At 34.1% G+C, this 12,320-nt stretch overlaps 1 protein-coding gene across 1 annotated transcript in view; it reads left to right on the top strand.

The window, feature by feature from the left end:
• LOC132117463 (rab proteins geranylgeranyltransferase component A 2-like) overlaps positions 1–7,457 on the top strand; it is a 61,575-nt gene extending 54,118 nt beyond the window's left edge. The window contains exons 14-15 of the mRNA XM_059526762.1: positions 6,409–6,566; positions 6,685–7,457. Of these exons, the coding sequence (XP_059382745.1) occupies positions 6,409–6,566; positions 6,685–6,939 (413 nt within the window). The 3' untranslated portion in view covers positions 6,940–7,457. The remainder of the gene's footprint in view (positions 1–6,408; positions 6,567–6,684) is intronic.
• Positions 7,458–12,320: the final 4,863 nt, after the last annotated feature.

Genomic DNA, 12,320 nt, shown 5'->3' with positions numbered 1-12,320 from the left:
TTCCAAACTTTTGGTCTGTACTGTATATATATATATATATATACATACATACTATATTAGGGCTGTCAGCCAATTAAAATTTTTAATCTAATTAATTACATGGTGCGGTGATTAAAATAAATTTGGCTTTGAAAATACCCACAAAAGATTATTTAAAGATATTATTCAGTTAAATGAGAAAGTATCAAGTAGACATTACAAATAGTAGCTTTAAAAAGCTATATTTTATTTTATTAAACATAAAATTTATTACACATGAATGTTTAGACTACAGTGGCCTAACATAAACTATAATGCAATAAAAGTCACTGGTAACCAAAACAGCTTTGATACCAACAGTCAGTTCAGATTTGAGATTACATAAGGGTGAATAAATGATGACAGAATAATCTCTATTGCTTCTATTGTCCTCATTTGTAAGCCACATTGGATAAAAAGTGTCTGATAATTAACTAAATAACTATTTATTTATTCTATCTGTTTTCTTTTTATTTATTATATTATTTAAAAGCCCATGCTACGTGTACTGTGTTAAACTAAGATTGTTATAGCACTTATATATCATTACTCTTTTTGTTGTTTTTGATTGCTTCCACTGTCCTCATTTGTAAGTCACTTTGGATAAAAGCGTCTGCTAAATGAATAAATGTAAATGTAACTAAATAACTAATATATAAATTTGATTGTTATTAATATTATTAGTAAAAAAAAATTAATTAAGAAATATTTTTGTAACATTTCAATGTAAAATAAAACATGATTATTTAGGAAAGATAAAAAATTATTGATGTTACATGCTGAGAGGAGTTTGTGAGGAGCAGCATTTACTGCTCTGAGACACTGAAAACATTGGATAATGTAAAAGAAATAAAAACTGTCCATGCTTCACTCTGAAACATGCAGCGCATATATGTAATTAAACTGCAGCCTTTGTTATGTGCTAATCGTACTTGGCTATATAATAATTCCTGTACATTATGACTAGTTTAGCTACTTTAAATTGTGAGTAGTTTGAAGCTTGACTTGATTTCATTTCCTGATACTGGTCCTTACCAACAGCTTCATGTCATAGTTGACAGTTCCTAAAATTGACCAATTTATCATAATTTGTGTAATAACAGTGTCTTGACTCCAGATGTGTGATGGAGGGATGAATGTCTTGTTTGATTGCAGTAAGATCAAGGTCATCTAGGCCAACTCTCCTCATTCCATCCAACAAACTCAATCTCCCTCTATCAGCCGGCATCTCAACACACCTTTATCACTCCTCCATCATGCACATACTCTCCTTTAGAGCATTACCTTTTTCTGTTGATTCTTGTTGTGAATTTAAGTACTTCTGTGGTTCAAGAAAATAGAAATGTTAAAATTGATTCTTTATATGTGTGTTAGCTTGTGTGCTCAGGTGCCTGGCCAGCACAGCGGAGGGTGTGGGACATGGGGCCCTGCTGGGCGACACACTGCCTTTTTATCACAGGAATGAGCTAGTACTATTTTAATTAAAATGTCAGAACAAATACTGGCAGAGGTCTTGAGGATGAATCACTAGATAAGAAGAGCAGTGGGCCAGAACAGGTCAGAGAGACAAAGTCACCTGGGTAGATCTTCATTCATTCCCATGGTCAAAGTGCTGTGTGTGTGTGTGTGTGTGTGTGTGTGTGTGTGTGTGTGTGTGTGTGTGTGTGTGTGTGTGTGTGTGTGTGTGTGTGTGTGTGTGTGTGTGTGTGTGTGTGTGTGTGTGTGTGTGTGTGTGTGTGTGTGTGTGTGTGTGTGTGAGAGAAAGAGAGAGAGTCTGTTTGGATCAGGATGGAGCCAAATGGAACAAATAAACAACAGCTAGTGCAGATTTCCTAAGGGATTTTAAACCCTTCACAAAGATCAAGGCTTGTATATGACTGCATGGAGACTAGATTAAAGGAAACCGATTGCTTTGCTATTACATCTTATATTCAGGGTTTTTGACTTGAACAGCCCATAACACTCAGAACACATCCCGAAACCCTGTATAGCATAAACATGTGATACCTTATTTACTGCAGCAGACTAAAACAACAACACTACAAATATTTTAGCGACTGCACTTATGTCTCTGAATACCTTAGTGGCCATAGAGTACATTAGTCCCAAGCCAGTTTTTCAGCTGTGCTTAGTTACGTTTTTTTACCCATTCATTTCCTCATTGGGATTTTAAAAGTGCTATGAGCCATGAACCAAACGAGCCAACCAACTACGAGAACAGTCACACCATTAACAAACTTTGGTTTGAAACAAAAAGTAAATGAAAATCAGATGAACAGACAAAAGTGCAGCACTGTGTACTTTAATGAAGGGAAGAACTACAATCCCATGAAGCATTGTGAATGACTGACAATCCAATTAAAAATGAAGGTAAAAAAGTATAAAACTATTAATAAAAAAAAAATAGTTATTGGTTGTATCTATGAAACTTTTAAATTGTTCAGATTATAAATTTATAATGTATACAAATGCAAATGTATTTTTAGAAAAAATAACAAAAAAAGAATTTCTAATATGTTTTTATGTCACAAACACAACTCTTTTTGGCATTTATCTGTAAATCACTTCCTGTACATTTGTGGATTTCAAAACATTTCAAGACAAAAATCCACAAATAGGTGGACTCCACCCACTGTCTACTCAAAGCCAATCAGATAACATCCTCATTGCGCTGCCTAATCTTAGCATGTTCTTGCCATGACCATCGCGTGGGAAGAGATTCATTTTGCACTCTGCACCACTCTGAGCACCTTAGTGTCGGCATACTTTTCACAACCACAAGGCAATGTGATAAACACCTCTCAAAACACCTAAGCAACTGCATAGTAAAGTGCACTTAAAATTTCTTATTATATACCTGCATAGTAATGCCCTGGTAACCACCCACAACACCTTTTCATAATGACAGTGAGATTGGTACAGGAAAACACTTGCATCTTACTTAATGTAAAATATTTTCATAATTTAAGATATTGTAAGTGTTCTTTTTTTTTTTTTAGTTGTAGAGAGCATCGTTGGTTCAGTGTGTGTGTGTGCGTGCGTATGTGCGTGTGTACCTATTTAACCATATTTTAGTGACCAATATGATCTCCAAAAACCATTTGGGGATGTCCTCATTTGTAAAAAAAAATTTTTTTTGTAAAAATGCAGAATGTTTTCTGTGAGGGGTAAGGTTAAGGGTTGGGATTATCTTATAAAATCTATAACTATCTTTATATAAAACAGTAGAAGTCTGTGTAATGTCCTCATTCAGACATGTGTTAGCCGCCATCAAGAGTGCTGTTGTATGCTAATCTGACATTTGTCACATCTGGGTGTGCGTGTGCGTCTGTGTTTGTGTGTGTGTGGGTGTGTGTGTGTATGGGTGTGTGTGAGTGAGTGAGTGAGTGAGTGAGTGAGTGAGTGAGTGAGTGAATGAGTGAGTGAGAGAAAGTGTGACCGACTGACCGAACCATACATACTTCAATAGACTTTTGAAGTATTATTTTCTTTAAAAAAAATTCTCAACCTTAGAATGGTGGTGTATATGATATTATTATAACGTACAATTATGAATATACTAATCAAATAATAAAACCGATATCAATAACTTAATTATAACTTTATATATCAATACATATACAGTATAAAACCGTTTCTCTGTGTCCATATATTAGCTGGTCATGTATGTTCATGGCTTTCTTCCTCTAATAGAAGAGTCTCTTTGACTGTGTGTGTTCAGTTAAAGGCTTGAGTGTTTGGTGAATCAGTGACCCGCCAGCATTCAGAGGGAAGGATGGGTGGTGTATTTGAAATGGCGTTAAACATTGATGGCGCCACACCTCTCCCCTCTCCAAATTAAGCAAATCTCCGGGCAGGAAAAGGAACACGCGTCATAATTGTGTGACATTTGGGTAATGACCGTTCTGACATTTCAGACTGACACCTTCTCCCTCTCGCTTTTTCTAGCCTTTCTTTTCCCACCTTTTTGCGGCAGAGGCTCGTGTATTTAAAGGGTAATGATACAGACCGACAGCTTTACGCTTTAAATGAACCAGTGACACACACGCGCACACACTCTTGAGACTCTTCTCTTCTGTTGTCCTATAGAGCCCATCTCGTCTAAGATGTCATCAAAGGAGAGAAAGAGATTAGGTGACCTATGTCATGCAGTCGCTAACAAAATACTAACATTCTCATCTCGTGATAAATCTGCCGTAAGTGGTGTTGGTACGAACATGTTCACTATTAACTAAGAGTTTCCCCTCAGTAAACTCTTAATTTGCTGCGTATTGATAGTAAGTAAGGTACTTGTTGTAGTAGTTATGTTTAAGTATTGGATAGGGTTAAGGGGAATATGGTCATTCAGAAAAGATATTAATATGTGAGAATACTTTTAAAAAAGTTAGGCAACTTGATGCAGTAAGACTTTTGAGATTTCTTAACAATAGATTTTTTGTTCTGCTCAATAAAGATACTTTGTTGAGTCAGTGTAAATTTGTTTGCTCATGCAATGCTGATTTTTTTTATTTTAGTAATAGAAAAATTCTTGTCACAGCTGCTGAAACAATAATTACTGTCCTTGAGTTAATGTTTTCTGTTTCCTGGAACAAAAAAAAGAATGTCTAAAAAGTCACTACATTATCAAAAAAATGTTGTTTACAAAAGACAAACATGAAAGGCTAAGTTAACTAATAAGCAGACAACATTGCCTTTGTTTGTAAGACAACTTACAAGACTAAGATATCCAGGAATTGGATTTAAGTGGTTGAACATACTCTAGGCTTTATAACCAGACACACAAACCTCAAGAACGGTGACAACCAACAGATGTTAAAAAGATGAGCTATTTACAGCACAGTACAACAAATAACTAACAATAATGATAAAACAAAAACAAAAATAGTTGAAATGAAGTCAGAAAATGGCAAAACAATAATGTTATAACGATTACTGCATAATTTATTCATGCTGCAATGCATGCTGGGATCCATAAAGCCTTAAAGTTCCAACAGTGTGAAATTCTTTGTTCAGATAACTGTGTTTGACTAGTTGGAGCAACCTTTGGGGTAATTGTGTTGGTCCGACGAGGATTTTTATGTAGTTTCAAGAAAATAGCATTTTTTAGTTTTTGAGACTAAGGTTTTGTAAACTCTAAAATTAGCAGTTTCATTTTTTACAGTGGTCAAAAAGTCTGTCTGTGGTGTTCCCATCAACTCATGCTTTCTGCTGTCCGTGGTGCTGAAATGCTCTATGCTCTAATATCCAACATGTCATCTTGCTGTCATTTGTTGCATCACAAACATACTCTTCTTTTATGGAAGCACCTCACATCTAAACTCCCCCATTTTCATAAATTTTAGGTTCAAATATTTCTGTGCACACATTCAAAGACTTTCCACAGCCCTGATTATTTTATTTTAGTTTATTTTTTTTAATGAAAATTATTTAATGTGCATAATGTATTATGCTCTAGTGTTTTAATGTTTTTAAAACAAGTCTTTTCTGCTCACCAAGGCTGGATTTATTTGATAAAAAATACTGTAAAAAAAAAACCATTAATATTGAAATATTATTATAATTTCTGTTAACTGTTTTCTTTTATATTTTTAAAATTTAGTTTATTCCTGTGATGCAAGGCAGAATGTTCAGCATCATTACTCCTTCTGTCTTCAGTGTCACATGATCCTTCAGAAATCATTCTAATATGCTGATATGTTGGTGAATCATTATTGTCAGTTATTATTGGTGCTCAATCATCAATCAAAACTTTTGATGTGTTTAATGTTGTATTTCTTTGTGAAATACAAATGCTGAATAAAAGTTTTTGTTTCTATTTTTCTTTTTTCTTTTTTTGAAAATGCTAGTGTTTCACAGTTTGCACAATAACATGAGGCAGCAAAAATAATTTCACATTGATAATGATAAAAAAAATCTTGAGCAGCAAATAAGCATATTAGAAAGATTTCTGAAGGATCATGGGACACTGAAGGGTGGAGTAATGATGCAGAAAATTCAGCTTTAATCGCACATTTGAAAACATTGAAGGTTTTTACTGTATTTTTTATTTTTTAAAAATGCAGCATTGGTGAGCAGAAGAGACTTCTTTCATGAACATTAAATAATCATCATAAAAAACAAAACAAATATATAATTATATAATTATTATTACAAAACATTTGACTGCTCCATTACCCGTATAAAATTCTGGTCCTCAAAATCAGTGCAGGAAAATGGAAAAGTGCATAGATACTGTCTAGGCCTGGTCATGACCTTTAAAATAGACAGCTGGCCCAGATTTGGTTTAATATGTTTCAGAATTATCAAGAGCAAGACATCTGAAATGCAAAGCCTTCTCATGTCAAGACATTAAAGACAGCAAAGAAATGACTGTTTTAACATCACATTCAGGTGCAGAGGAGAGAAGCAAGCCGGCAGTGCTGTGGGTCATGTACTTCAACATGAGGGACACATCAGCCCTGGACAGCAGCAGCTACACCCTGCCGACCAACGTTCATGTGTGCACCGGTCCCGATGGCAGCCTGGGCAGCGACTGCTCCATTAAACTGGTGAGTCCAGCAGTCATTGGATATTCAGATATATATATATATATATAGTCAGATATTTTTTATAGGCTCAATTATGGGATGTTTCTTGATGGTTTAGGTTGGTTTTGTTTATTTCCAGGCTGAATCCGTGTTTCAGCATATCCTCCCTGATGAGGAGTTCTGTCCTCCTGCGCCCAACCCAGAGGACATCATCTATGACGGCGACGGTCCGCAGGCCGAAGGACCTGGCTTTGAAGAGAGTGTTAACACAGAAGCAGAGGAAGAAGGTGCCGCCCATGAGAAGAGTCCATCAACTGAGAGCTCTGAACCTGCAGAGATGGACAGTGTTACCCAGCAGGCACCGTCAGACACGACCCCGTCCACTGAAGAATAACCCAACCACTCAAGAATAAGAGACGCTTGTTCTTTTCTCCACAATCACTGAGCATATGGAATCCAAAATAAATCATGTTCATCTCCAAGTGGGCAAAACTGAAGTTCTCAATCCTGTTATGCTCGTCAACCCCTTTTTATACATTTTATGTGCCTTTCTTTTGCATTTTCACACACGATGCCTGTTTTATTTTGACCCGTTACTGTAAGATGTATTTGCTTTTTAAAAACCAAAATGCTTTTTTTTTTTTTCAGAATGTATTCACAATTTTGCATGGTTCAAGTAAGGTGCCTATCGTATATTCTGGAGTTACTCAGAAGACTAAGATTAAATGATTTGGTCACATGCTGGACAAATACTCTTATTTTGGCAAAACGCTGCTTCTTCAAATCCTGTATTTCAGATGTCTATTTGAATGCTGTCTGCCTTTTCATTTCACCTTATGTCTGTTTTGTGTCTTCACATACAAATGTACTGTACGCTATAATGGTTGCTGGCATTAAATATTTAATTGAAGATGTATTTTAGTTCATTATTCGTAGCCCCACTGCAGTATTCAGCATCACATCGTCTGTCACTGATACAAACTGATTTCAACTCCGATGTAAACTGTGACGCCGAGCATTAGTGATGCTCTACGAGTGCGGTGTACCTGCCATGAAGGCGAGGTGAGGAAGCGCAAGGGAAGGAGCACAGTTTGATGACATTTGGTTTGCATTGCCATGGCTGAACAGATGGCTCATTATGGCTGCGAGTGCGCAGTTGTCCCTCACAGCACTTGCTGTCTTTGTTTCCCTGGAATTTGATATGGGTTCTGCAGAGGGTATTTACCCGTTCTGGAGGGGAAGAATTACTGCTGAACACATGGCCCAGGTTAGTCCCAGACCAGAGGAAGTGTGCTGATTCTTTCTGACGGCTGGGAGTAAGTACACCCCTGACAGCACTGACAAGTGTTTAGAGTCAAATCAAGAGTGATGCGTGTCACACATAACACACAACTTCGGTTTTATTCACTCATTTTGTAGGATGTGTGGTTGTGCATGTTGTGTAGGCTTAGAATGCAGAATGTGACTGGTTTTGAAGAGATGATGGGTATTTTCTAAGAACACAGGATTTTTTTTTATTCTAAAAAGAAACAGGGCTGTAACCTCCATACACACTGCAAGACCACCACGGGACTGTGTGCCTTCTGTATTCAGATTAGTTGTCAAGAAAAAATATTATTAAATGACTAATTCTAGTATTTTTAAAATTCCATTTCAGAGTGCTAATAGTAATTTGTCATTAATAAGCCTGATCCTAAAGGAACACATAATTTCAACCCTGTTACTGTACGTTTTCTAGGTGTAAATTTTAATAATTAACTGATTTTATTGTGCCCGGTATATATGAATTATTTATATAATTGAATTAATATTATAATAACTCTTGCAATTTCTCTCTGGCAGTGTTGTTTGGGGTTGAAGGTCAGCGCAAAAATCTCTATTAATGGCCTCAGCTAGCAAATATTATTGTACCACACAGTATTATTCAGTTAACAAAGTTGAACTATCAAGCTTGACAAAGTTATTTGTCATTAATAACCAGAGCCTGACCTTAAAGCATAACATCATGTCAATCCTGTTATTGCAAGTTTGGAATTCATACAGAGATTTGAGTAGGTAAATTTGAGGCTTTTCATAAATCACACATTATGATTTATTTAAATTTTACTAACTTTAAATTTGGAATTCATATAGATGAACTTAAATAGATAACTGAGTTACATTACAATTGAAGTAAGCATATTAATACCACATGCCATCTCATTTTAAAGACGTGTCAACCCTGTTACATATACATGTTTCAGGGTTAAAGATGTCAATGCAAAAATGTCTCACGATAGCCTCAGCTAACAATTATCATTGCACCATGGCATATTATTCACTGGCTATGTTCTGGTGATTAAAAAATGTTTATGCGATAACGGAGTTGAATTATTAACCTTAGGGGCAATTTTTATTTTTATTTTGTTAATTTCAAACCATTATATCAGAGCAGAACATTTGCTCTACTTAAATCTCTCAGATAATGTAGATTCACTATATCCTGTTAATTTATGTGAGGACACACAAATGACATGATTACGTGTGAGTGACCTATGATATTTTCCCTCAGCGGAGACACGAGAACCTGAGGTCTCAAACATGGCCTTATTTAGGTTTAAACCTGCTGAGTGTCCATATATCTGCTTCATGCTCTTTGATCGATTTCCTCAATTTTCGTAATTACATGACAATCCTTTATCTCCAGCATTTTGGTTTCATCTCATTGTTTTGGGGGTATGAGATTATTTTCTTCTCTCTTGAGTGACCTGCCTGCTCAATGGCATCATTGGGAATCAATTTTCTGCATGGAGAGTCTTGACATTCAAACGCAAAAGGGTAAAATGTGCCACAGGCAAGACACCTAGCATGGGCCACGTTTTTCTGGCACTATGGGGTGCGTTCAGTGAGGAATCTATAGGGACTTACTCTGAGGAGTTGTAAAATGTTTCTCAACAAATTAAGGATTGACACACAAATAGTTTTACTTAGCAGATGCCTCTGGCTTCATTTATCTTTAAGAAGGCCACTTAACAAGGTGCTGTCTAAGAGATGTAATGTAAGGGAATGCAAACTAGCACACCAAAAAGGAATGTGTGAATCCAAAGAAAAGTTTCAATACAAACAGACAAACAGCAAATAATGCAATAATAATAAAGATGTGGCCTATTATTTTATTTATTATTTATTTCAATGTGTTTATTGTTGAATTGGAGTTTCTAGATCGGTGGGAGAACAGTAATGCCAGGTTTCAAAGTAAAAATTCCTTTTAAACAGAGTATAATTATTTCTAGCCAAGCAGTAATTCTGTGAACTTGCAGAACTTGCAGAAAAATTAAAAAATTTGAAAAATGTTATTTAACTGTATATAGGATACATACAAAGCAATTTACAAGATAAAGCAGTTAGCTTTTCATTCTAAAATTACAGAATGCTGTTAAATACAATTCATCAAGCAATCATTTGTGAATATGTATTTATTTATTCATTCAAAAATGTAAACACGTAGAAATGGAAAAGTGTGTTATTTTCTAAGCCCCTAGCACCAAAAGTCCCCGAAACGCACACGTGTATGTGTCACTTCTAGTTGCTACAATGTGTTTTTACTGACATCTAGTGGCTACATCATCTCAATACATGATCTTATTGCACACTGAGAGAGTGTCCGTACAACAAAATGTATTAGTTCTCACAATGTTAAAAATAAAAAAGTTTTAATTACTTAAATCTTTAACTATAAATAATGTCCTTTGTATTAACTAATAAATTAATAACAATTTAAAATAAATAATAATTTCATTTATCATCATACATAGTTGTATTTCAAGGTTTATCATGTACATTACAAACATGTGATGCAGTGAAATGGCTTGGGAAGGTTTTTTTATTTATTTATTTTTTGGCCTGTGCAACAACAAACAAAACCAACAGCCAATTAAGGACATAATTAAGGAATAATTAAGGAATTTTGTCCAATTAAACAAATATGAGCACTGTACGTTTAAAAGCCCAAACGTGGCGCTGTTGAGCTAGTTTCTTAGTTTCAGAGCAATTCCTGGTTTATTTATTTAAATGAAACCAGTCTCATTTAAGCATTTAATCAGAGTCTGACTTAAATACGTATTTCGAGTCTGACAACATCAGTTCAAAAGATAAGGCTGTTGCTATTCAGTTCCATTTCTCCACAAGTGATGCTATTTTAACAGTAGCCTACATTGTATTTTCTTCAAAGTCAATAACAGAAGGCATACAATTAACAAAAAGACATTTAATGTCAATACAAGACAAAATTCTTATGGGTTTGTAATAACATGAGGGTAAGTAATTAATGACAGAATTTTTGGTTAACTATCCCTTTAAGAATGACAAAACAATGGCTATATTATATTTTTGGCCTATTAAGCAGCATGAAGTGTCCATGAAAGCATGCAAACGAAATTTATTTACTATTTTTTTTATCGTTTTTTTTTTACTAATTTTTTTATTATTCTCATTACATTTTATTATTCTCATCCCAAAGGCTTTCAAATCCATTTACTAATGTGTCTTATTTTAAATATTTCATAATATATTTTACTATTATTATGTATTTATTTTATTTTTATTAATTAAATTTTTCATGTATGGTGTATGTGATTCATTTCGTGTAATTACTCCAGGCAAAGTTGTGTCATGACATAAAAACATACAGGCCTATGTAAATACTTTTTTTTTTTATTTGTGATTTTATTTTTATTTTTTATTGTGAATTTTATTCATTTTTGTGAAACTGATGTATGTATGTATTTATTGATATCATTCTATTTATTATTTACAATTCTTAGAATCACTTATACTTTTGTTTGTGGACCAAAATTTAAATCTGTTTATCTAGAAATTCTAACCTCATGCCAAAGACCTATCAATTCAAACCTAATCTCAGTTCTAACCTCACACGGAATGTACATGCTCTTTTGTAGACAAATACAAAATGTGAGCTTGACTGTGACAGCCTCGGTCACCATTTAGTTTCATTGAAGGAAAAATACATGGTTATCAACAACATGTGGAACACAACCATTTTTAAGAAAGTCATACATACAACATAAGGCTGAGTGTCAAGCTGTACTGTATAAGTGAGGACTGACTGTAGTTTGGTATGAGGTGCTCAGAGCTGACAGGTATTTAAAGGGGAAACATCTGAAAATGAAAGTTATGTAGAAAGCAGAACAGTCTATTATGTCAAAATGTTGGTATTTCATGAAGAGACTCATCCAGAGTGATCTGCCACACAGAAGACCATGTGAAATATATGTATATATATGTATATATATATATATATGTATATATATATATATATATATATATATATATTTATATATATGTTATATATATATATATATATATATATATATATATATATATATATATATATATATATATATATATATATATATATATATATATATATGTATATATAAAACTTTAAATATGTAATCAGAACTTAAGTCAAGTCAAGTCAAGTCATTTTATTTGTATAGCACATTTAACCGAACAACAGTTGACCCAAAGTGCTTTAACAGGGTTAAAACAGGGAAGGCAGAAACAATATGCCTTAACAATACATAAAAATGAGTACAAGACTCCTTGAATACACTTAAATAATTGAATAAAACATAAACATAAATTATAAGGCTATAGAATATAACATATCAAAAACTACAAAAAAAAAAAAAAATTTTTAAAGAGAATTAAAAGCAAGAGAGTAAAAGTATGTTTTCAGATTTGTCTTAAAACTGGCAATTGTATTACAGGACT

This window comes from Carassius carassius, chromosome 36 (assembly GCF_963082965.1).
Source record: "Carassius carassius chromosome 36, fCarCar2.1, whole genome shotgun sequence".
Classification (NCBI taxonomy): Eukaryota; Metazoa; Chordata; class Actinopteri; order Cypriniformes; family Cyprinidae; genus Carassius; species Carassius carassius.
This window is presented reverse-complemented; position numbering and strand designations above follow the sequence as displayed.